Source organism: Mustelus asterias, chromosome 19 (assembly GCF_964213995.1).
Source record: "Mustelus asterias chromosome 19, sMusAst1.hap1.1, whole genome shotgun sequence".
Taxonomy (NCBI): domain Eukaryota; kingdom Metazoa; phylum Chordata; class Chondrichthyes; order Carcharhiniformes; family Triakidae; genus Mustelus; species Mustelus asterias.
Genome location: NC_135819.1, coordinates 80565639 through 80592324, shown reverse-complemented (window position 1 = coordinate 80592324; position 26686 = coordinate 80565639). Strand labels below are relative to the sequence as shown.

Here is a 26686-nt window from a genome sequence, read left to right as displayed (position 1 = left end):
AGAACATTGAATACAGGAGTTGGAATGTCTTGTTGAAGTTGTACAAGACATTGGTAAGGCCACACTTGGAATACTGTGTGCAATTCTGGTCACCCCTTTATAGAAAGGATATTATTAAACTAGAAAGAGTGCAGAAAAGATCTACTAGGATGCTACTGGGACTTGATGGATTGAGTTATAAGGAGAGGCTGGATAGATTGGGACTTTTTTCCCTGGAGCGTAGGAGGCTGAGGGGTGATCTTATAGAGGTCTATAAAATAATGAGGGGCACAGATCAGCTAGATAATCAATATCTTTTCCCAAAGATAGGGGAGTCGAAAGTTAGAGGGCATAGGTCTAAGGTGAGAGGGGAGAGATACAAAAGTGTCCAGAGGGGCAATCGTTTCACACAGAGGGTGGTGAGTGTCTGGAACAAGCTGCCAGAGGTAGTAATAGAGGTGGGTACAATTTTGTCTTTTGAAAAGCATTTAGATAGTTACATGGGTATGATGGGTATAGAGGGATATGGGCCAAATGCGGGCAATTGGGATTAGTTTAGGGGTTTTAAAAAAAAAGGGCGGCATGGACAAGTTGGGCCGAAGGGCCTGTTCCCATGCTGTAAACCTCTATGACCTCTATGTGACTCCAGGTCCACGGCAATGTGGTTGACTCCTACCTGCCCTCAGGAATGGACAATGAATGCTGGCCCAGCCAGCGACACCCCATGAATGAATAAAAGAAAAATCAACAGCAAAGGAAGAGAAAAGCTTGACAAAGTGAAGATGAGTCACAATACACAAGACACTGAAACTTCCAGAGTTCAGTACTGGTCAGGTCATAGCGAAAAACCACCAAGGTGATATTAGAAGTATGTGATTGGAGTTGTTGCAAAGAGATTTGGTGCATTCACATATCAAGTGAAGATTGGAGAGAGGTTATGTCAGCGTCATGGAGATCATTTAGCCCCTTGAACCTTCTTCACCCAGAGGATGGTGAATGTGTGGAATTCACGACCACCAAATGTAGTTGAGGCCCAAACATTGTGTGATTTCAATAAGAAATTAGATCTAGCTCTTGAGGCTAAAGGGATACAGGAGGAAGGGGGGGATTCAGGATATTGAATTCGATGATCAGCCATGATCAAGATGAATGGTGGAGCAGGCTCGAAGGGCCGAATGGCCTCCTCCTGCTTCTAGTTTCTATGTTTCTATTCCGCCATTCATTGAGCTCAGCAACAGCAAATTGAATTTATATAGCGCCATTGACGTAACAAAACATCCCAGGGTGCTTCACGGGAGCATTATGAAGCTTCACTGAGCTGCATCATGGGTGATCTGCAACCTTGCTTCACATACTCACTCTTGCCCTATATCCATTAATAATTTTGAATAACAAAAATCTATCAATCACAGATTGAAAATTGATCTCGCAGCTTCTCCATTTGTGGATGAGCGTTGGAAGGTAATAAGGACCTGCCACAAGTTTGTGGCCCCGTCAGGGAGACTGGTTTACCGTGTGGAAAGCTGGATTTATTGTGACTCTTGGGGGGAGAGTCAATTCGATCAAACTCAGCAAGGTGTGATTTTTGTGTATTATTGCCTTAAGTTTAAAGTTTATTTATTAGCGTCACAAGTAAGGCTTACATTAACACTGCAATGAAGTTACAGTGAAAATCCCCTAGTCGCCACCCTCTGGTGCCTGTTCGGGTACATTGAGGGAGAATTTAGCATGGCCAATGCATCTAACCAGCACGTCTTTCGGACTGTGGGAGGAAACCGGAGCACCCGGAGGAAACCCACGCAGACAATATGCAGACTTCACAAAGACAGAGATTCATGCCGGGAATCGAACCCGGGTCCCTGGCGCTGTGAGGCAGCAGTGCTAACCACTATGCCACTGTGCTGCTATAATATGGAGAGCTCCTCCTAATATCACAGTCAAAGCACACAGGCAGTCAGACGCAGGCTCTCCCATGAGTCAGAGATACATAGACATTTCACGGAAGGAGGCCATGCTGCCCATCGTGCCCATGCCAGCCAACAAACATGTGACTGCACTAACCCCAGCGCTTGGCCCATCAGGCTGGAGGCTTTGGCAGTACAAGTGAGTACACTTGACCTCTTGTTTGGAATACTCCCTGCACATGTGAGTGTTCTGGGAGTAGGAAGTTTGCACACCTCCAAAATCGACCAAGGCTGTAGCTAACCCAGCCAATGAAACACTTTGCCTGTGCAAACCGTTGATGTGACAAGTTGGTAAATTGGATTGAGCCTGGAGTCACCTGCAGTGACAAATGGTGAGATTGAGACGTGAAACAGCAGCAATAATTATACCCTGCTATTTTGACAGGGTATTAAGTCAAAGCCCCCTCGGGGGAATGTGGCATTCTGTCTGGGATACTGCCGAGATCTAGACAACAAAATATACCTTTCTCTGCATTTTGGATGAACTTTCTCGGTGAGGGGTCTGGAGCTCGCTGTGTTAATTGTGGTTTTAGCATTACCTCATGCACAAGATAGAACAATCACTGTAACATTGAGGGTACCAATTAGATCGAGGGCAGTAAGTCTGACCTTCTTTCCTCTTAACCCGACCGACCCCCCCCCACTGCAGCGCAGTTGTGATCTGTGACAGGATCGGAATCTGGCGCAAGGAGTCAGTGGCATTTAGTTTAAACAGTACGGGTGGAATCACTTCAGTTTACTTCAACAGAACGCATCTGCTGTCAGATTCACAGAATCGTTAGAGCACAGAAGGAGGCCATTTGGCCCATTGTGTCTGTGCCAGCCCTCCACATAAGCCATTCACCTCACACCACCCCCCTGCCTTCCCTCTATGGTCCTGCACACTTGAGGAGGGGTTGGGTGGGGGTTGGGGGGGACGGTGAAGGGTGGTTGGAACACAACCTCCCGGAACTGGCAACCCGAATCCTGATCCAAAATTAAAAACTCCAGCCCAGGCTTCAGTTAAATGCCTTTCCAATAGGCAGCGCCTCCGACTGTGCAGCACTCCCTCAGTACAGCAGTGTAGTGTCAACCTTGATTTCTGACCCAGGTTTCTGCGCCGGGTCTCAGACCCACAGCCTGCGGCCTGGGGTGTGGGAATGCTGGCCACAGTTAACACCCCGTGGCTAAGTAAGGGCAGTGCGGACAGTTATAAAACTCACAGCGAGGGTTCGCATCCCGTCTCCAACGTTACTTGGGCAAGTTCCCAGAGCATTACCAATGCATATGTGGGTCCATATTACATTGTGAGTCAGCACCTGCAGGGTGGGAAAGGAGGGATTCCAGGATCCCAGGCAGCACGGTGGCACAGTGCTTAGCACTGCTGCCTCACAGCGCCAGGGATCCGGGTTCGATTCCCGGCTCGGGTCACTGTCTGGGCGGAGTCTGCATGTCTACGTGGGTTTCCTCCGGGAGCGCCGGTTTCCTCCCACAGTCCGAATGACGTGCAGGTTAGGTGTATTGGCCATGTTAAATTCTCCCTCAACGGGCTGAATGGCCTCTTTCTGCACGGGGGGGATTTTCACCGTAACTTCATTGCAGTGTTAATGTAAGCCTACTTGTGACACGAATAAATAAACTTAAAACAGACGTTCCATTTCCACTCTAACTCTATCAGAGCTCTGTATCAGGGAGAACATTCCAATATCTATCAGTGATAGATTGAGAATTAATTCCTGTCTGCTAATGGTTGACTATTCTACATTTGCCGTCCTGAACATCTCCTTCACATGAAGCCATCCCGCAGTCAGAGGGGTTTTCTTTGGCACAGGTTTGGGGAAGAGTGTTGCAGTTTTTTTAAATGTGCTGTTTTGTTTTTAAATAAACCTTTTCTTTCCTGCCTTAAATCTATCTTCCTGTGGGCCAGATGTGGCTGAGTTATGCTTTACTTCTCCTCTCGCCAGCTGAGTACACTCTCCTGCTGTGTCCAAGGTTCCTGAGTTTCACATGACCTGACGTCTTAAGCTGGATGCAGCTCTCTCTCTCTCTCGCTCTCTCTCTCTCTCTCGCTCTCTCGTCTACCCTCCCCCAGCCTCTGTCTCTTCAAGTCTGTTTTTGCCTGCACGTGAGCTGTCCACAGTCTCCAGCCAGCCTGACAGAGCCCATCAGAAGTCAGCTGCTCGTGCTGGTTCTCCAATGGTATGTTAGGCGAGATATTTCTTCACAGTGTTCGAGTGCTTGTGATGAGTGTGCTCTACAGAGGGTGGAGAGTGTACCGGTGCTTTGGACTACAGCCAGTGAGCAACCCCCCCCCCCCACTGATGCTCAGAGGGCTAGGAAGCAGCTTCAGATTGAGCCGGTGCTGTGAAGCTCCCTGCACATGGAGTATGGCTGTGCCTGGTTTCCACAGAATGGGACACAATGAGTTGGATACAGCCTCAAAGCCTGAGGCCTAGCTGGTGTGATTTTTATGTGTGTTTGAACAGTCTCATTTTGTGATCCGTATGTGCTTTGCATGTGAAAATACTTGGGGGCGCAGGGGTGGGGGTGGCGGTGGCAGACAGCGAGTACCGTTTATTAAAAAGATGGTGTTGGCAAAAGCAGCAAACAGCGTTATAGCTGTGGAAGAGTAGGGTACGGCGTGCTAACTGGGGGTGAAGGGGATTTTAGAATCTAATTGCCGGAAGATTCTCTCTCATGTGATTGTGTCCAGAGATGAAACTGAATTTAAGGCAGAACAAAGGAAGAATGTTCTTTATCATTACAGAAGTTCCATTGTTGTAATGATGCACATCGGGAACACAAAGGGTGCTTATTAATAAGGAAAAGCTGTACAGAGCATCCCCCCCCCCACCCCGGCTGCCCCAGTCCCTACATGTCTTCTGCCTAAGAGGGGACTCCACCCCTTGGGGTGATCACTCTCGGTCCCGCAGACCAGGGTCACCTGATGAAGGAGCAGTGCTCCGAAAGCTCGTGCTACCAAATAAACCTGTTGGACTTTAACCTGGTGTTGTGAGACTTCTCACTGTGCCCACCCCAGTCCAACGCCGGCATCTCCACTCCGCAGACCAGTTGAGCCTCTTCTGCTGTGTTGCCCTTAAAGGGACAATCACCACAGTTGCCAAGGCTGGAAAGGTTTAAGAATCTTTTATTGCTCAGTGTGCTGGCATAGACAGTGTGACCAGGTGATGAAACTTGAAGGAGTTTAAAATTGCTTTGTGCTTTATCTGAAGTTGCTATCTGTGCTTTTTCAAAAGCGGCAATAATCCATTTAATTTAAACTGGGTTAATTCCCCTCTGTAAAAATATCAAAGAGAAAGTTGCCAAAGCGAGCATCAAACACCCTATTCCAAACTCTCAAGGCGGAATGTCCGGGGAGTTGACGAACTGGAGTATTCTGTTTATCTGAATTGAAGTAATTTATTAATTAGGTTTAAATCATGTTGCTGCGTGTTGGAAAGTTCATTATTATTGGTGGGATTTTTTTTGTGGGGATATTAAAATCTCATGAAACCACCTGTTCAAGGCCCTCCAATTTGAGATGATGCATGGATTTATCTTTCAGTTTCCGCAGCTCCTGGGTTGTCCTGGAATCTCCAGGAATTAATATTCCGGACATTCCAGCAGCAGCAAGATCAGCAGTGATCAATATGTGGAGTGGAGGCAGCACAGTGGCACAGTGGTTAGCACTGCTGCCTCACAGCGCCAGGGGCCCGAGACGGCACAGTGGTTAGCACTGCTGCCTCACAGCGCCAGGGGCCCGAGACGGCACAGTGTTTAGCACTGCTGCCTCACAGCACCAGGGACCCGGGTTCAATTCCGGTGACTGTCTGTGTGGAGTTTGCACATTCTCCCCGTGTCTGCGTGGGTTTCCTCTGGGTGCTCCAGTTTCCTCCCACAGTCCAAAGATGTGCAGGTTAGGTTGATTGGCCGTGCTAAATTGACCCTAGTGTCAGGAGATTAGCAGGGTAAATGTGTGGGGTTATAGGAATAGGGTCTGGGTGGGATTGTGGTCAGTACAGGTTTGATGGGCCGAATGGTCTCCTTCTGCACTGTAGGGATTCTATGACTCTATTGATCTGTGGGTAGGATGGAGAGCCTAATGGGATCCTTTTGGAGTCAATAGATTCTGGGATGGAGATCCTGTCGCTTCTTCATCTCCAGAGGAGGAAGAATGAGACTGAGTTGCCTTCCTTGTTGGTGTCTATCTTGTGGTTAGAACTTCACTTGTACAGGTAGGTCTCATGGAGCATTCAGCTGGCCACCAAATCTTAGATGTTTACAACAAGGAGGGTGGCCATTCCACCCATCTGGTCTAGGCTGGCTGAAAAGGAGTCATCCATGCAGCCTTGTCCCAGTGTCCAGCTCAAACAAAACCAGAAAATGCTGGAAAATCTCAGCAGGTCTGACAGCAATCTGTAGGGAGAGAATAGAGCCAACGTTACGGCTCTGGATGTTGAAGGGTCATCCAGACTCGAAACATTGGCTCTATTCTCTCTCCACGGATGCTGTCAGACCTGCTGAGATTTTCCAGTATTTTCTCTTTTTGTTTCAAGATTCCAGCACCCGCAGTATTCTGCTTTTACCCAGTTTCCAGGCATTTGGTCTGCAGTCTTGTACGTTACCACACTTCACAAGCATATCCAGGTAGTTTTTGAATGTTATGTGGGTTTCTGTCACCGTCACCCCCTCAGACAGTGAGTTCCAAACCCCCACCTCCCTCAGGAATTTCCTCTCAAACCCCCTCTGCTGTCAGGGGTGTAGAACCTAGCCGAGTCTCTCACACTGCCTCCAGTTTGATTCCTGTCTTGGAGCTGTTTTGTGTTCCCGTTATTCCTAGTTGGAACATGGGAACCGATCACATGACATCCTGATGATGTCATTGGCCCTTTGCGGGGACAAACAGGCAGCCTATCCTAACAGCCGGTGGAGTAAACACCGTTCCAGTAAAGCTCTTGTTTGTTTGTACCTTCGTGGTCTGCAGGCCGATCCTGTAAAAATACAACAAACATTGCTTTGTAAATTCATGCTTTGACTAACTCTTGTTGGGGGAGAAGGTGAGGTCGTGTCTTCCACACATCATTAGATCGTACACCTCCATCAGATCTCTGTCCAACCTTCATTGCCCCAAGGAGAACAGTCCCAGCTTCTCCAACTGTAGCTGAAGCCCCCCCCCCCCCCCCGCCACCCCCCACCCGCACTCCGCCATCCGTGATGACACAAAGGTAGAAGGGAAAATAACTTCCCAACAGGACATTACAGGTTGGCGGGGGGGGGGGGGGGGGGGGGGACTTTGCAATCCCACCCGCCATGGGAATTGTGGCAGACAAAGGTCATGCAAAGGTCCGTTGACCCCAGGCTGGATGTTTTGGTTATAGGGCGAGCATGGCTGGGAAGTCCTGCCCAGGGAGTCTGCAATGGGATGTACAAAGGTCCAGTGAGTGAGCCAAAGTCGGGTCGGCAGGGAGAATGCAGGAAAATGTGAACTTGTCCGCTTTGGCTGCAAGAATAGAAAAGCAACATACTATTTAAAGTGAGAGAGATTGTAGAACTCTTGACGGATCTGGACGTCCTGTACACGAATCACAAAAGGTTAGTGTACAGATGTAGCAAGAAGGCAAATAAAACGTTCTTTATTGCCAGGGGAATGGAAGATAAAAGTAGAGACGCTTTGCTACAGTCGTGCAGTTGGTGAGACCACATTTAATGTACTGTGCGCCATTCAGCCGATTCCTGGCATGAAGGGCTTGTCTTTGAGGAAAGGTTGGTTCTGTGTCCATTCAAGTTTAGAAGATTGAGAGGTGGACTTATCGAAACATTTGAGATCCTGAGGAGATTTGACAGAGTGGATTCTGAGATATTTCCCCTTGTTGGAGAGACCAGAACGAGGGGGCACCGTTTGAAAATGGGGGGGGGGGGAGGGGGGCTGCCATTTAAGTCGGAGAGGAGGAGATATTTATTCTCTGAGGGTGGTGGGTTTGTGGTACTCTGGTTCCTGCACAGCAGCAGAGGCAGCAGGTCATTGAATCTTTTTAAAACAGAGGTGGACAGATACTTGAGTCTTCTTGAAGGGGGTCAAAGGGCATTGGCGGTAGACAGGAAAGTGGAGTTGGGGCCTCAATCAGATCAACCATATTATTGAATGATTATAAAAGCAGGGAGGTCATGTTGGAGTTGTGTAGAATTTTGGTGAGGCCACAGCTGGAGCACTGTGTGCAGTTCTGGTCGCCACATTATCGGAAGGACGTGATTGCACTGGAGGGGGTGCAGAGGAGATTCATCAGGATGCTGCCTGGGATGGAGCATTGAAGTTATGAAGAGAGGTTGGATAGGCTTGGGTTGTTTTCGTTGGAGCAGAGAAGACTGAGGGGCGACCTGATTGAGGTGTTCAAGATTATGAGGGGCATGGACAGAGTGGATAAGGAGCAGCTGTTCCCCTTAGTTGAAGGGTCATTCACGAGGGGACATAGGTTCATGGTGAGGGGCAGGAGGTTTGGTGGGGATTTGAGGAAAAGCTTTTTTACCCAGAGGATGGTGACAGTCTGGAATGCGCTGCCTGGGAGGGTGGTGGAGGCGGGTTGCCTCGCATCCTTTAAAAAGTATCTGGATGTGCGCTTGGTACATCACATCATTCAGGGCTGTGGGCCAAGAGCTGGCAGATGGGATTAGGTGGGAGTTCAGGTGTTTCTAATGTGTAGGTGCAGACTCGATGGGCTGAAGGGCCTCTTCTGCACTGTGTGATTCTGTGAATGGCGGAGCAGGTTCACGGAACCAAATGGCCTACTCTGACTCCAAGTTTGTATGTCAGTGTGTATATGTGGGTCCATTGTGGTCAATGCCCTCTGCATCCTCTCAGGAACCCTGACATCTTTCCTAAAGTATGGTGAAGAGAACAGGATGCGACACTCTATTTGTGGTCGAACCAGAGCTTTCTAAAGTTCAGCGAAACTTCCCTGCTTTTGCGCTCAGCGTAATTGATGGTTGGGCTCCAGCTGTCAAATAGTGTCAAACATCGGGGAATGAGAGGAATGGTTAAGGAGACGCAAGTTGTATGGTCGATATCACAGCTTAGAAACAGTCCCTGTGCAAAGTTAGTTTCTGCCTTTTGATGAAACACTCTGAAGAACATTGAGTAAATATTTAGGCAGAATGTTTGACTGAAACTGGGACCTTCTGTTTGATTTGAAACTGTGAATTGACTTAAGTCATGCATTGCATTGTACACAGTACACCACTCAGGACGAGTGAAAATCAAACCGCATCAATTATAACAACTCTTGATCTCAGAGATTTGAAAGGTTTGATGGGGAGAGGGAGCGGAGTGTGGGGGGGGGGGGGGGAGTGCGGTAGAAGGGGAGTGCGGGGGGAGGGGGAGCAGTGTGCGAGGGGAAGGGGGAGCAGAGTGTGAGAGGGGGGGCGGATTGCGGTGGGGAGCAGAGTGCGGGGGGAGGGGGAGCAGTGTGCGGGGGGAAGGGGGAGCAGAGTGTGAGAGGGGGGGCAGATTGCGGTGGGGAGCAGAGTGCGGGGGGAGGGGGAGTGAGTGTGGGGGGAGGGGGAGCGAGTGTGGAGGGAGGGGGAGTGGAGTGCAGGGGGGAGGGGGAGCGGAATGCAGGGGGAGCAGCGTGAGGGGTGGGGGGAGGTTTTGACTTGACAACAAGGAACAAAGATTTCTTTTGTTATCTTCTGTTCTAGAAGCAGTTAGGCAGATTCGAATCCAATCTCTTCCAATCTGCTTGATAAATTTTGTTTGAGCTGTCGACATGTTTCCAAAGAATTGGCACGCTCTCTCTTCAGAACAAAAGAAGGAATCTGCAGTTCTACTTTACCTTAAAGCACATCAAATTAGATTGCGAAGGCTTTACACTGAATGCATTCTGGATCATTGCAAAGACATGCGCAATTGGCCAAAATTTACAAGACCCTGAACGAGAGTCGCTATGAAAGTCAAATGTTACCATTACACAAATTCAGTGGCTTGTTCCTAGGCCAGCGTTTTAGAGGTCACATTCTGGCCATTTTCTTGTGGAAGCCACAGACCAGTGGTCTTCACCTTAAGCAATAAGTTAAAGAGGAAAAATGCAATTTGTTACAGATACACAGTACAGTAGAAGAACCCAGCTGATGTGTTTGGTGTCTTTATTTATTAAATAAATGGAGGTAGGGACGGCACGGTGGCACAGTGGTTAGCACTGCTGCCTCACAGCGCCAGAGACCTGGGTTCGATTCCAGCCACGGGTGACTGCATGGAGTTTGCACGTTCTCCCCGTGTCTGCGTGGGTTTCCTCCGGGTGCTCCGGTTTCTTCCCACACTCCAAAAATGTGCAGGTTAGGTGGATTGGCCGTGCTCAATTGTCTGTTAGGGGATTAGCAGGGTAAATACATGGGATTATGGGGATTGGGCCTGGGTGAAATTGTTGTTGGTGCAGCCTCGATGGGCTGAATGGCCTCCTTCTGCACTGTAGGGATTCTATGATATAGATTTTGTTGTACAGTTTGTGGGCTTTGCTCAGTTGAACATTTCTCATTTAGCAATCTGGAATAGAGTGTTCCACTTGGTGATGGAATTCTCAGCCAAATCCAATCCAATGCTGTCCAAAAACAAACTTCCCAATAGTCTGACACTCAGTCATAGCGAGTGTGACCAATGATTCTCCCTCCGTTATCCCAGGGCGAAAGTGCAGGGCCATAACCCTGAACCCCACATCACAATCCAGTGGTCAAACCCTGGACATGGCCTGTCTGTACATTACACATTGCAAAGCCCATGATGCCATCACTGAGAGAACTTCAGTTTTATTGTTTTGAAGTGTTGTGGAGATTATCAAATTGGCGGGAGGTCTTGTGTCCCACTGGCTTGTGCTCCTTCTTCTGAGTCAGACGCTGTGGGTTCGAATCCCACTCTAGGACTTGCCGGACATGGAAGGTGTGCTCATAACTTGGCCAGACAGGTTGTTATCAACTTGTAAACCCTTCCAACTCACAGCGATGGCAGGCGGCAAGAGCGGGAGAGATTCCTGGTCAGCCATGTGACGGAAAGAACATTGGAGTCTCTCCTGTCACTATCCATAGCTCTGGACTGCAACATACATGTTGCCACAGCAACGTGGACTCTGTGAGTGAAGTGGAACAAGTCACCACCATCCAGTTGATATGTGATTGGTGGGTTACTGGGAATGTGGTGCGGGCAATTCAAAGACAGAAGTTTTATTTTTTCTTTTATCTGAAAGCGGTCAGACAGTACAGGCCCAGTCTGCCTTTTACAGGGCAGTTGATGAATTCAAACACTGCAGGATTTGCTGGCATCTATTTTAATTGGACTGGCAAACTGCTTTGTTACAGCGCGAGCAGGAATATGAAGGTTCTGCCATTACACCTCACATTAAAACATAATACTGCAGACCAATTTATTGTGCAGCGGTGACTGTTTGACATTTATAGGAAGTCTGCTTTACAAAGGATTTCCTTTGGGGACGAGTGCCAGACTCTCTCTCTGCTGGGTATGTGGAGATATAGTCCAAAGCTGCATACTTCAGCCGGCAGCAGTTGTACTGTGTGGTGGAACGATCCAGCTTTCTCCAATATGATCGCAGCAAAGTTGTTGTGGTGAGGATTTGGAGCTGGCTGGTGTGTCGGAGCTCTGAGGGGTTTGTGTTGCTCTTGCCGCTGTGTCTCAGTGTTGTCTCTCTCGCTGCCCTCCGTGCGGTTCAGCCCTGACACTCTATTCTTTCTGCTCTCTTTCAGATGACGGAGGGGCGTCGGTGTCAGGTGCATCTCCTCGATGACAGGAAGCTGGAACTTCTTGTTCAGGTAAAGAGATTTATCAGCTGTTGCCTCCTCCACAGAGAGCGACACAAAGTACACAAATACTGCAGTCGCTGCAAACCTGAAATCAACACACAACGTGGCTGGAAAATAACCCAGCAGATCCAGCAGTGTCTGTGGAGAGAGAGACAGAGTTAATGTTTCAGGTCAATGACCTTTCATCAGAATGGAGAGTTAACTCTGTTTCTCTCGACACAGCCGCTGCCAGGCTCTCTGAGTATTTCCAGCATTCTCTGTACCGTCTGAGCTGTCACCTGTTCACTTTGAATAAGGGCCTTTCAGTCTCTCATTGCTTGTTACTGCAGAACTTGAAGATTGGCACACATATACGCACGCATATACACACTCACTCACACACACATGCGCACACACACACATACACACGTACACAAGCACACACACACACGCATACACACTGACGCACACGTACACAAGCACACACACGCATGTTATACATGTATATTTTAAAGTTAAAGTTTATTTATTAGTGTCACAGGTAGGCTTACATTAACACTGCAATGAAGTTACTGTGAAAATCCGCTAGTCGCCACACTCCGGCGCCTGTTCGGGTACACTGAGGGAGAATTTAGCACGGCCAATGCACCCTAACCCGCACATCTTTCAGACTGTGGGAGGGAACCACCAGACACGGGGAGAATGTGTAGATTCCGCACAGACAGTGGCCCAAGCCGGGAACCAAACCCGGGTCCCTGGCGCTGCGAGACAGCAGTGCTAACCACCGTGCCACCCCTGTGCTGGATGCTGGACATCAACATACAGCAGCCTTGAATTAAGAATAGGTGATATCTTAAAGGTTTATGAGTTAGAAATGTATGGCAAGCTGCTGAATAACATCAGTGTGCATGTGGCTGTGTTAACATCACAGTGATGAGGATACAGGCCAGAATAGATCCTTATCCCCGAGTATTTGTGTAAACGCGTGTTAGTCCAGGGGTTTGGCATTTATAAATAATGATGTTTCCCAGGCGTGGAATTACAAATGGGGTTTGTTGTTGTAGAAGTTAGAAGTGTCCCACTCTACCCGGAATGGTCGGAGATAGCCAGTGGTCGTTTCCATCTCTTAATGTTTCACACAAACCTGCCGCATTGTCACATACATTGCCTGAAACATCTGGATTCAGGAGGTAGCTCAGTTGTGCTGCAGTTCCTTCAGAGGATTTGTAACAAAAGTATTTTTTTCTTTATTCTTTCATGGGATGTGGGCATGGCAGGGAAAGCCAGCGTCTGTCACCCATCCCTAGTTGCCCTGAAACGGAGTGGCTCGCTAGGCCATTTTGGAGGGGAGTTGAGAGTCAGTCATGGTGCTGCAGGTCTGGAGTCACATGTAGGCCAGACCGGGAAAGGACAGCAGATTTCCATTAGCCCCATTCGGACATTAGTGAGTCAGATGGGTTTTTATAACAATTGGTGATGGTTTCGTTGTCACCATTACTGAGACTAGCTTTCATTTTCAGATTTATTAATTGAATTTAGATGCCATGGTGGGATTTAAGCCCTTGTCCCCAGAGCATTAAGCTGGGCCTCCGGATTACTAATCCAGTAACATTCCCATTACACCACCATCTCCTCCTTTTTCCAGAATAGTGAATTTCCATCACTTTTAGCAATGTTGCCTCCTGATCGCTTCCTACAGAAATTGTCTTCCCAATAATCAAATCCTTACAGCCTAAACTGTGTGAACATAAAGGGTGGCACAGTGGTTAGCACTGCTGCCTCACAGCGCCAGGGACCGGGGTTCGATTCTCGGCTTGGGTCACTGTCTGTGTGGAGTTTGCACTTTCTCCCCGTGTCTGCGAGGGTTTTCTCCGGTTTCCTCCCACAGTCCATGGATTGATAGATTAGGTGGCTTGGTTATGTTAAATTTTTAAAAATTTATTTATGAAACATTGGCATCACTGGCTGGCCAGCATTTATTGCCCATAAATTGCCCCAAGATGTGCCAATTAGGGGGATTAGTGGGGTAAATACATGGGGTTATGGGGATAGGGTCTGGATGGGATCCTCTGTTGGGAGAGTGGGTGCAGATTTGATGGGCTGAATGGCCTCCTTCTGCACTTTAGGGATTCTAAATATTGTAACCAGCTTCGGAACATTGCGGATTGTGTAGCAATTTTCATTCAGATATTATAAAGAAAATTTCAGGGTAAATTAATTACTTGGATAAAGGAAATTGTTTGTTCCAGAAATGTCACTACAAAATCACCTTACAATATTTCTAACTACAATAATTATCACAGCTTTGTTACAATATACAGTTAAGAGAGGAAAGGTGTTGCGTTGCCATGGTAACACCCCGACTCACATTAACCTCTAGCCTATCAGATTACTTAAACTCTGAAAAAAGTAACTCAGTGACTATTTTGAAGATTGTAATATTAAAGTCCGGAATTATTTTGTGTCTCTGTGTGAATATAAGAATTTATGATAATTGATTTGCCTTTGCATTATTGCTAATGGATAACTTCATCAGGTATGTCTACCTGTTGATACAGGCCAGGCAAAAATGAATTGATTTGAATTCTGTGTTAAGTGCTGACTAGGATGTGAACATCGTCCTTTAGAATCCTAGAACACCTTGTGGTGAACCATCGTTGGTTACCACTGTGGGGTTATTCTAATGTTGTTGTTGGGCTAGGGTGTTCACACTGTGGGATTAATACACCTGTGGTTGTTGCTGTTGTGGCACATCCCAGTCGGGCCCCGCCTCCTGGGAGAGGTATAAGACCCCCTGCTCGGGCGGGACCCCTTCAGTCTGGAGTGGTGAACTTGTGTTCTAATAGTTCCATTGTTAGGCACTAAAAGCCTTCAGTTACCGAAGCCTTGTGTCTTGTGCTCGATTGACATGCATCACACCTACAGTGCAGAAGGAGGCCATTTGGCCCATCGAGTCTGCACCGACTCCCCGGCACGGCATCTTACCCAGGCCCTATCCCCATAACCCCATGTATTTACCCACTAATCCCCCGAACCTGCACATCTTTGGACTGTGGGACGAAACCGGAGCACCCGGACGAAACTCACGCAGACACGGGGAGAACGTGCAGACGCCACACAGATAGACACCCAAGGCCGGAATGGAACCCGGTTCCCTGGCGCTGTGAGGAAGTGGCGCTAACCACTGTGTCGCTGTGCCGCCCCGAGGCATCTCTGTGCTGCCTGTTAGAACAGATTCACCGGGCTGAAGGACTCAGGTACCAGATTGAGAGCTGTTTTTCCAAAGACAGATCTATATATTGATGGGATACCATGTTTTTCATTGCTTCCACTGTCCACTCAAGTGATGAGCTCTGTTAAACAGATTGAATTAAGTATTTGTAATAGTGCAGAAAGGTGTGCCAACACGCTGTCTTGTCAATGCAAGAATGTGAGTCCAGAACTCTGATCTCCACTTGCCTTCTGTGTTTTATATGTTACTGAATTGTAAACATTTTGGTTAGAAACCTGTTAGTGGTTTTCCTGCTTGCAGACACAGACACGGGGAACCTTCCCTGGTACTGACTGTACAGTAAGGGTGAGGTGCTTTGGTACACGGACAATGGCCCCATTCTGCTGATTTCCTCACAGCTGATTATAAAGCAAGCACAATGAGGCAGAGGGGAAGGTTATCCACCCACTCACACAGCTACGCTGAAGACCAAATCTCAATTAGAAAGGGCAACTTTCTTTTCCGATGAGATTGGGAGAACTGGACGGCACGGTGGCACAGTGGTTAGCACTGCTGCCTCACAGCGCCAGGGACATGGGTTCGATTCCCAGCTTGGGTCACTGTCTGTGTGGAGTCCGCACATTCTCCCCGTGTCTGCGTGGGTTTCCTCCGGGTGCTCCGGTTTCCTCCCACAGTCTGATTAGGTGCATTGACCCGAACAGGCGCCGGACTGTGGCAACTAGGGGAATTTCACAGTAACTTCATTGCAGTGTTAATGTAAGCCTTACTTGCAACTAATAAATGAACTTTACTTTGAATAGTTGTCAGCGAAAGTTAACACTGAGCAGGTCGTAACCCAGCACCCATGATATTGGACATTTTGGCAGGAATAGCTTGGAGAGACTGAATGTGCCTTAAATTCCCCCGACACAATGACTTAACCTCTCGAGTGAACAAGAAGCGTAATTTTAAAACTGTACTCTCCTTATGTGGCTAAGTGCTCAAAGAGCACAGTCTTTCAGTACGATATTTGTGTTGGCCAGATGTCAAATGCCAACGGTTTCCATCGTGCCATTCTCAATGACCCATTTCAAAACATTCTGATTATTTTAAATCTTGGAAAACCAGTCCTGACTCTCTCTGTTCTCCGTCAAATTATCAACATCTGTGGGCTTGTAACCCTTTTCCCTTCATTAGTTCTATTCATTCCCCATTTATTATTGTGGAACTCTTTGTGGAACTCTTTGCCACAGAAGGCTGTGGAGGCCAGGTCATTGAGTGTCTTTAAGACAGAGATAGATAGGTCCTTGATTAATAAGGGGATCAGGGGTTATGGGGGAAAGGCAGGAGAATGGGGGTGAGAAAAATATCAGCTATGATTGAATGGCGGAGCAGACTCGATGGGCCGAGTGGCCTAATTCTGCTCCTATGTCTTATGGTCTTATTACTGTGGGACTATTGTGGGATATTTAATTCACCGCTTCTATACACCTGGCCGGGTGGCGAGTTGTAGTTTCAGAGATCCTGGCTGACCCAAATGGTGCAACGTTTTTGATAGCAGTCGACCTCCCCTTGATATAATGGAAGTCTTGTCTTTAATGAGTCTTTACTGTTTTGTTGTGGGGCATTTCTCCATCTGTTGGGTTATTCGGCTGCTCATAATATCAGTTAGTGTGTTGCTTGTTAAACCTCATCCCAGCTTGCTTGGAATTCTACCTTGTATCAGGAGACCGATGAGAACAGTCAGAGGTTTTACCTGACTCAAAAATGAACTGACGATGTTATTAAACAGAGCCTGAGTCTAGATCCTGGTATTCGTGGAAGGCAAAGCAGTCGACATCACAGTCAACATACTGTCACGTTCAGCTGGCTTGTGATTTTATTTCTTCTGAGTCATTTGTTCTCTTCCCCCCCCCCCCCCCCCCCCCCAACCTCCTAAATATCCTTCAGCTGTCCAGAGAAAGTTTGTTTTGCAATGAGATGGTGAATCTCTGAAACAAACTCCGTGGGGGAGCAGTGGAGGCAGGAATGAGTTGATAGATATTTGGCTGAGAGAGAAGCCAGCGGGAGATAAAATAGTGTTTGCTTATTGTTGAACTTTCAGACGGGATAGAAGAATGGGAATAGTTTCTTCCAGCTTTCCATATTCTCAGGTTGCTTGGTACCAGTCAGTTCATTTTTGAGTCAGTTCTCTAACTGTGAGCACTGTAGTCTTATAGTACAGCGTTCATGTCACTGCATCTTGAAATTTTAACCTTTTCATTTAAAACAAATGGTACTTAACAGATCAAACTTTGCTAGTGTGTGTGTGTGCTTGTATGTATGTATGTTTCATGTGTTGCGTGTGTTTTATATGTCCCATGTATGTGTACATATGAGTGTGTTTGAGTGAGTGTGAATGTGTGTGTGTGTTTGAGTGTGAATGTGTGTGTGTGTTTGAGTGTGAATGTGTGTGTGTGTTTGAGTGTGAATGTGTGTGTGTGTTTGAGTGAGTGTGTGTGTTTGAGTGTGAGTGTGTGTTTGAGTGTGAGTGTGTGTGTGTTTGAGTGTGAGTGTATGTGAGTGTGTATATCTATGAGTGTGAGTATGCGTGTGTGTGAATGTGTATATAAGTGCATTCATTGAACTATATCATTCACGATTCCCTCAACTCCCACTAATAACAGCAACTTGCATTTATGTAGCCCCTTTAAATTCATAAAATATCCTGAGACCTTTGTCCAACAATGGTACAACGCAGTGGCCTGAATTTACAGGTGGCTATCTAGTAGCTAATATCTGGTCAGTTGAGGAGAGGTTGAATAAACTAGGATTGTTTTCACTGGAAAGATGGAGACTGAGGGGAGACCTGATAGAGGTCGACACAATCATGAGAGGCATAGACAGAGTGGATAGTCAGAGGCTTTTTCCCAGGGTGGAAATGTCAATTACAAGGAGGCACAGGTTCAAGGTGAGAGGGGGAAAGTTTAAGGGAGATGTGTGGGGGGAAGTTTTTCGCTCAGAAAGTGGTGGGTGCCTGGAACGCGCTGCCAGAGGAGGTGGTGGAAGCAGGCACATTAGCAACATTTAAGAGAGACCTGAATGGATGCATGAATAAGGAGGGAATAGAGGGATACGGACCGAGTAAAGGCAGAAGCTCTATTTTGTTTAGCTCGGGCATCATGATCAGCACAGGCTTGGAAGGCCGAAGGGCCTTTACTTTTCTTTGTTCTTTGAGATGGTTGTAGGGAAAGCCATGCTCAACTAAGGACCAAAACAAGATACATGTTTGAACCAAATCGCCTGTAAGATTTCTGTCAAATAATCGAAAAGTGAGTGTGGATGCCCTGAGAAGTGGAAAATGCTTTAATTTAGTTGAATATATTGCAGATATTGGTAACTATTGTTCCCAAGAGTTGAGGCAGTGCTGTTGGCTTGTTTATGCCCAATTAAAACGGAACAGTTCACTATGACAGCCACTGGGCTGGCTACCAAAGAAATGTTTCTCCGCGATGATAACTCATGTCCCAACAGAGAGGTGACAGCTCAAGGACATTCGTGACATTATCTTGCAGCTTACTAACAGTAAGGCTGGGCTCACATAACTCACACCTCCTTCTGAAAGGGACAAAAGGACAGAAAACCCATAAGCTTTTGGCATCTCAATGACATAATGGATAATTACATCGATTTGAAACATTACATCAAATCCATTCGGCCCAGCTGGTCCATTTACGTATTTATGCTGCACATGGAGAACTCAGTGGCACAGTGGTTAGCACTGCTGCCTTACAGCGCCAGGGACCCAGGTTCGATTCCCGGCTTGGGTCACTGTCTGTGTGGAGTTTGCACGTTCTCCCCGTGTCTGCATGGGTTTCCTCCCACAATTCGAAAGACGTGCTGGTTAGGGTAAATTGGCCGTGCTAAATTCTCCCTCCAAGTACCCGAACAGGCACCGGAGTGTGGCAACTAGGGGATTTTCACAGTAACTTCATTGCAGTGTTAATGTAAGCTTTACTTGTGACTAATAAATAAACTTTAACTTTTTTCAAATGGGAAGTGGGTAAAATGGTGTGATAACAAATGGAAATGTGGAAACTAGAAGCAGGCCCTTCGCATCTGCTCCGCCATTCATTTTGATCATGGCTGATCATTGAATTCAATATCCTGATTCCCTCCTTCCCCCCATATCCCTTGTTCCCTTGAGCCCCAAGAGCGACATCTAATTTCTTCTTGAAATCAGACAACGTTTTGGCCTCAACTACATGCTGTAGTAGTGAATTCCACACATTCACCACCTGCTGGGTGAAGAAATTTCTCCTCACCTCAGTTCTAAAAGATTTATAGATGACCCCTAGTTCTGGACTCCCCCACCATTGAGAACAATTCTCTTCAGCTGAATGAAAACAAAATGGAAGGTTAAAGACTTTAGTTAAAAGCCAGTTAATGAAGTTGTTCCTGTGAAGTTTCACAATGTGGACATTGAGATAGTTACAAATATCTCAGTCTTAAAGAGCTGGAGGGTTTCTTTATTAGTGTTACAAGTCGGCTTACATTAATACTGTAATGAAGTTACTGTGAAAATCCCCTTGTCGTCACGCTCCGGTGCCTGTTCGGGTACAGTGAGGGTCAATTTAGCACGGCCAATGCACCCTAACCAGCACATCATTGGACTGTGGGAGGAAACCGGAGCACCCGGAGGAAACCCACGCAGACACAGGGGAGAATGTGCAAACTCCACACAGACAAGCCGGGAATCGAACCCAGGTCCCTGGCGCTGTGAGGCAGCAGTGCTAACCACTGTGCCACCGGTGACCAAGGTTCCGACAGGATTACACTGTCTCAGAAAATTCAAATCCTTTCAAGTAGATCCTGTGATCAGGAAACTCTTCCATACGGCTGTAGTTCAGTGGGCTGTCCGTTCTTGATATCTCGCTTGGTACTGTTGTCTTAGGAAAGTCAATTCCTTAAGGATAGCGAGATTATCGAACCAGGCAGGAAGGGTATATGAGGAACAGATCTTTCTCGACAGAATCTGCTCTACAAAAAAAATGTCAAAAGTAAAGAGTGTGATGAGAAATGAGAATCACCCCTTGTTTTGATGTTACTGTTGGTTGCGTTCATTACAATCCCACAGGTGCAGGACAAATCAGTTCCTGAGCTCAGGAAAAGTACCCCACAGTGGCTAACAAAAGAAATGAAGGATAATATTAGATCCAAAGAGGAGTGATATAAAATTGCTGGAAAAAGGAGCAAGCCTGAGGATTAGAATTCAGCAAAGGAGGACTAAGATATTGATTAACAGGGAAAAATAGAATACCAGAGTAAACTCGCAAGGAACATAAAAGTGGATGTAAAAGCTTCTGTAAGTACATAAAGAGGAAAGATTAGTGAAGGCAAATGTAGGTCCCTTACAGTCTAAATCAGAAGAATTTATAATTTTTCAGCAAACCTTTGATAAGGTCCCACATGGATAATTTGATAGAATTGATTGAAAATTGGCTCAGTTGTAGGAGCCAGAAGCTGGTTTAGTGACTGGAAGCCAGTGATCCGTACCACAGAGATCTGTGCTGGATTCCCTATTATTCATCATTTATATAAACAACATGGATGACTATGTCGGGGGAAGGATTAGTTAGTTTGTGGATCACACAAAGATTGGTCGGGTGAGGCTGAGGGTGGGAATTTCTGGCCTCGTTCACCCCGAAACCGGAAAATCCCACCCAAGGTCAACCGGCCTTTCCATGGTCCGCCCCTCGCCCGCTCCGATTCCCGTGGCGGGTCAGATGGTAAAATTCACCCTTGAGTGTCTTGGGCTACAAGAAGATTTAGACGGAATGGTCAAATGGGCAGATAAGTGGCAGATGGAATTTAACCCTGAAAAGTGTGAGGTGATGCACTTTGGAAGGAGTCATTTGACAAGGAAGTACTCAGTGAATGGCAGGACACTAGAAAGTTCTGAGGAACAAAGGGACCTTGGCGTGTTTGTCCACAGATCTCTGAAAGCGGAAGGGTATGTTAATAGGGTGGTGAAAAAGGGCATACGGGACACTTGCCTTTATCAATCCAGGCATAGATTACAAAAGCAGGGAAGTCATGTTGGAGTTGTATAGAACTTTGGTGAGGCCACAGCTGGAGCACTGTGTGCAGTTCTGGTCACCACATTATAGGAAGGATATGTTTGCACTGGAGGAGGTGCAGGGGAGATTCACCAGGATGTTGCCTGGGATGGAACATTTAAGTTATGAAGAGAAGTTGGATAGGCTTGAGTTGTTTTCTTTGGACCAGAGGAGACTGAGGGGGCGATCTGATCGAGGTACATAGGATAATGAGAGACATGGACAGAGTAGATAAGGAGCAGCTGTTCCCCTTGGTTGAAGGGTCAGTCACGAGGGGGACTTATCTTGTTCTTGTTCTTTGTTCTTTGACTTATCTAGATAGCCATATGAACAGAGTGGGAATGGAGGGATACAAAAGAATGGTCTAGTTTGGACCAGGGAGCGGCACGGGCTTGGAGGGCCGAAGGGCCTGTTCCTGTGCTGTATTGTTCTTTGTTCTTTGACATAGGTTCAAGGTGAGGGACAAGAGGTTTAAGGGGGATGGGAGGGAAAACAATGGTGAGGGTCTGGAATGCGCTGCCCGGTACCTGAATGAACATTTGGAACATTATAACATTCAGGGCTATGGGCCAAGTGCTGGTAAATGGGATTAGTTAGGTAGAGTAGGTGTTTCTCATGTGTTGGTGCGGACTCAATGAGCTGAAGAGTCTTTTCTGCACTGTGTGATTCTGTGATAGTGGAGAACAAGTAAATGGCAGCACAGTTAAACAATGACTTTAGTTCTGTCTACATAGAGGAAGACACAAATAACTTCCCAGAAATGCCAGGGAATCAAGGGTCGAATGAGAAGGAGGAATTGGAGGAAATTAGTATTAGTTTTAAAAAAGTACTGGAGAAATTAATGGGACTGAAAGCTGATAAATCCCCAGGATTTGATAATCTGCATCCCGAGATACTGAGGAGATGGCTGTGGAAAGAGCGGATGTGGTGATTGCCATCTTCCACAATCCTGGAGATTGTGGAACAATCCCGGCAGATTGGAGGATGAAAAATGTAATTCCGCTATTTAAAAAAGGAGGGAAGGAGAAAACCGGGAATTACAGACCGGTTAGCCTCACATCATTCGTAGGGAAAATGCTGGAGCCTACTATAAAGGATTTGATAACAGGACACCTAGAAAATATTAGTAGGATTAGACAAAGTCAAAATGGATTTATGTGACAGGGAAATCATGTTTGACAAACCGACTGGAGTTCTTAATGGATGTAACTGGTATGGGTGAACCAATGAATGTGATGTATTTAGATTTTCAGAAAGCTTTTGATAAAATCCCACATAAGAGCAGCAACGGGTGGCACGGTGGCACAGTGGTTACCACGGCTGCCTCACGGCGCCAGGGACCCGGGTTCAATTCCAACCCTGGTTCACTGTCTATGTGGAGTTTGCATATTCTCCCTGTGTCTGCCTGGGTTTCCTTCGGGTGCTCCGGTTTCCTCCCACACTCCAAAGATGTGCAGATTAGGTGGATTGGCCATGCTAAATTGGCCCTTAGTGTCAGGATAAATTAACAGGGTAAATACATGATGCTATGGGGATAGGGCCTGGGTGGGATTGTTGTCGGCACAGACTAAACGGGCTGAATGACTTCCTTCTGCACTGTAGGGATTCTATTCTATTCTATAAGAGGATAGTGTGTAAAATTAAAGTACATGAGATTGGGGTAATTAATAAATTGGCATGGACTGAGAATTGGTTTGCAGATAGGAAACAGAGACTATGAATCAATGGGTCTTTTTCAGAATGGCAGGCAGTGACTAGTTGCTCCCACGGGGATCAGTGCTTGGGCCCCAGCTATTCACAATATATATCAGTGATTTGATGCGGGAATCAAATGTAATATTCCCAAGTTTGCTGATGATACCAAACTTAGTGAGAATGTGAATGATCAGGAGGATGTTAAGAGGCTTGAAGATGATTTAGACAAGTTGAGTGAGTGGGCAAATACATGGAAGATGCAGTTTAACATGGATAAATGTGAAGCTATGGACAGAGAAATAGAACGGTAGAGTATAATTTAAATGGTGAGAGATTGGGAAATGTTGATTACAAATGGACCTGAGTGTCCTTGTACACCAGCCACTGAAAGCAAGCATGCAGGTAAAGCAAGCAGTTAGGAAGGTAAGTAGAATGTTGGACTTCATTGCAAAAAGACTTGAGTACAAGAGTAAGGATGTTTTATTGCAGCTGTGCAGGGCCTTGGTCAGACCACACCTGGAGTCTTGTGTGCAGTTTTGGTCGCCTTACCTAAGAAAGGATATGCTTGCCATAGGTGGAGAGCAGCGAAAGTTCACCTGATTTGATTCCTGCAATGGCAGGATTGTTGTATGAGGAGAGATTGGTGTTGTGTTAGAGGATCAGCCGTGATCATATTAAATGGCGGAGTAGGTTCGAAGGGCTGAATGGCCTCCTCCTGCACCAATTTGTTCCCTTCTCTGTGAGAACCTTTAACAGGAGTTTAATCGCTTTTTGAGAATATGCATTGAGGTTTATCATCATTGTCTGGTTATTTTAATACATTGGAACAGTTTTAAATACATATTTCATTCACATTCGATCTCGATGATAGGTTAATTTTCCTCCTATTATTGTTATTATTCATTTGTATGTAATTTTTTAAACTGAATGAACAATGTTACCCACGATAAATTTCAGAATGAATTTCTCCTTGGACAATAAAGTATGGTTGAATTGAATTGAATATCAACATGGCTCCAACTCTGATCCTTCATCTGGGCTGAGTTGACTGTTCCCAGTTTTAACAAAATCCTAGAATCATAGAATTCCTGTAGTGCAGAAGGAGCCATCGAGCCAGCACCGACAATAATCCCACCCAGAGGCCCTGTCCCCATAACCCCAGGTATTTACCCTGCTAATCCCCCTGACACTGAGAGACAATTTATCATAGAATCCCGACAGTGCAGAAGGAGGCTATTCGGCCCACTGAGTCTGCACCGACCACAATCCCACCCAGAGGCCCTGTCCCCATAACCCCACATATTTACCCTGCTAATCCCCCTGACACTGGGGTAAATCTAGCATGGCCAATGCACCTAACTCGCATGTCTTTGGACTGTGGAGGGAACACAGTAAGAAGTTTAACAACACCAGGTTAAAGTCCAACAGGTTTATTTGGTCGCAAAAGCTACCAGGCTTTTGCTACCAAATAAACCTGTCGGACTTTAACCTGGTGTTGTTAAACTTCTTACTGTGTTTACCCCAGTCCAACGCCGGCATCTCCACACTGTGGGAGGAAACCGGAGCACCCGGAGGAAACCCACGCAGACACGGGGAGAACGTGCAAACTCCACACAGACAGTGACCCGAGCCGGGAATCGAACCCGGGACCCTGGAGGCTGTGAGATTGTGATGCTAACTCCACTATGCCACCCAGTTATAATGGTGCTTCAATCAGTGTAAGAGTCCTGCATTATGGAAGAGGAGAAACTGGACAATTGTGTAAATCACCCTCTCACCCGAGTACTATTTATTTGAAGGTGGTTGTACGTGTTATTAATTGAGGATTGCTGCCTGTCCTCACATTGCCTGGGAAGGAGAAGCTCATGTTCACTGGCGAGACTGGCCCTCGAGTTCGGTACCCGAATGTCGGCTGTACTCTTGGTAATATATTGCATCACAAGTCACTAACCACAGGAGAGCCGGGCACCATTTCTGTCCCAATGATGTTGGATGCAAGTTCATAGAGTTTTACAGCACAGAAAGTGGCCCTTCAGCCCATTGTGTCTGTGCTAGCCCAGTGTTACAATTATGTACAAAAGCGAAATACTGCGGCAGCTGGAAATCTGAAATAAAAGCAGATAATTCCGGAAATACTCAGCATTTTGGAGAGTTAATGTTGATGACTTTCCCTGAGGAAAGTGTTTGAGCTATAGAAAGTACAGAGGCAGTAAGGGAGGGGATAAAGAGCAAAGATCTGCAATAGGCTGGGAAGCAGAAGAGATTAAATGATGAACGGGATTATCATAGAATCCCTACATTCGGCCCATCGAGTCTGCACTGATTCTCCAACAGAGCATCTCACCCAGACCCAGTACCCCACTAATCCCCTTAACCGACACATACTTAGACGCTAAGGGGCAATTTAGCATGGCCAATCCACCTACCTGGCACATCTTTGGATTGTGGGAGGAAACCGGAGCACCCGGAGGAAACCCACACGGGGAGAACGTGCAAACTCCACACAGACAGTGACCCAAGCCGGGGAATCGAACCCAGGTCCCTGTGAGGCAGCTGTGCTAACCACTACTACAGTGCTACCTCTGATGGTGCAAGGTGAAAGACAAAGAGACATTTTGACATTTGAATTATTATTTATGAACAAATCCCCATTTTCACACTGATATTACCCCCCCGTCACTTTGTATTTTACAAGGAGCACCCTGGACATATGGGCAATAGGACATAAATCCTACTTTATAAAAGTTTTAATCACTGTCACTGAAAATTACTGCTACTGGTAAACAAACAGAATCTGCTTACTCTGGCTCCTCGTGGCCAATACCGTGTTTCTGCCACTTTGAGCATGTTGATCTCAAACTCTGCTGTGCCACCGCTGATAAGCCAAGTTAAAATGCTTCTTCCTCTTGCAAGTAATTATGAGAAGGCGTGTTCTAATCAAGGCAGCCAGAGGAAATGAATCTCGCCGCTTAACTGTAATTAGGGCCTCTCCACTGATTGCATCAACTCTGCCTATTGGCTGCCTGGAGGGAAGCAGATGAACTCTCGGTGCCCATTGAGATGCCAGGCAGAGGGAACCACCCAAGAGGAAGAAGGTTGGTGCTCCAGAATGCTGCAATTACCCAGGCTTTGACATTAGCGAGTGTCCCTCATGTGTCAGCAATACCCAGCTGGCACTGGTTGGCACCCTGAGTGCTTAATGGTGGTTAAGCAAGCCAGTTTTTAACTCTTTTCTCGGATGTCCAATCAAACTGTTGATCTTTCCCATATTTCCCCTTCCTGTTTACCTGGGGTGTATCCGTAATGAAATAGCGGGAGAGAGATCTCTGAGTGAGAACATCAACAAAATTATAGACTAACAAATCCGACAAATCCAATCCATTTGCAATGAGAATCACTCATATTTGGCCTAAGATGTAATATGTATCGCGAGGCAGGTCCCCGAGGGCTGGACTTTACACTCCCTCCCACTGGCATGTTTGAAGGCAGTAGGCTCACGAGATGCAGCATCTGGTCTTCCCACAGCCCAACTCTGAGCAGTCTCTAATTTTACAATTGGTGAGAGGGCCAATGTCTGCATCCTGCCTCTGCTTCCATTTTGGCTGCGGAATTGGGAGGCCCGTGCCAAGGGGATCCAGCAACTTTTACTTGGTAATCTGGTGTCAGGCAAGGGGTGGGGAGCCTCCTTCGTGGATCCCCTATACCCATTGGAGTCTCTCCCTTCATCCCTCCCGCTGGCCTCTCAAACCTGGGACCCTCCAGCTCCCCCATCGCTGAGGCCTGTGGAGAGAGAAACACAGTTAGCATTTCAAGTCCATATAACCCTTCTACAGAACGGAAAGGGATGGAAATGTGATGAATTGTGTACTTGGACAGAGGGAGGGACAGAATGGAAAGTCAGTGATGGTTTGGAGCTAAGGAGAGGTTGGCAAAAATGTCATCGGCATGAGACAAAGGGTCTGTTGATGGTGTCCATTCGGGAC

General features: G+C 46.7%; 1 protein-coding gene across 6 annotated transcripts in view; it reads left to right on the top strand.

Annotated features, from left to right (window-relative positions):
• The window catches only part of frmd4a (FERM domain containing 4A), a 395474-nt gene that overhangs the window by 83435 nt on the left and 285353 nt on the right, over positions 1-26686 (top strand). For 4 of the 6 annotated variants that reach the window (XM_078235965.1, XM_078235964.1, XM_078235961.1 and 1 more), the window contains exon 2: positions 11664-11729. In XM_078235965.1, the coding sequence (XP_078092091.1) occupies positions 11664-11729 (66 nt within the window). Of the gene's footprint in view, positions 1-4029; positions 4122-4320; positions 4382-11663; positions 11730-26686 lie in introns of those variants that run through there. The other 2 variants (XM_078235966.1, XM_078235967.1) reach the window with 2 other exon arrangements.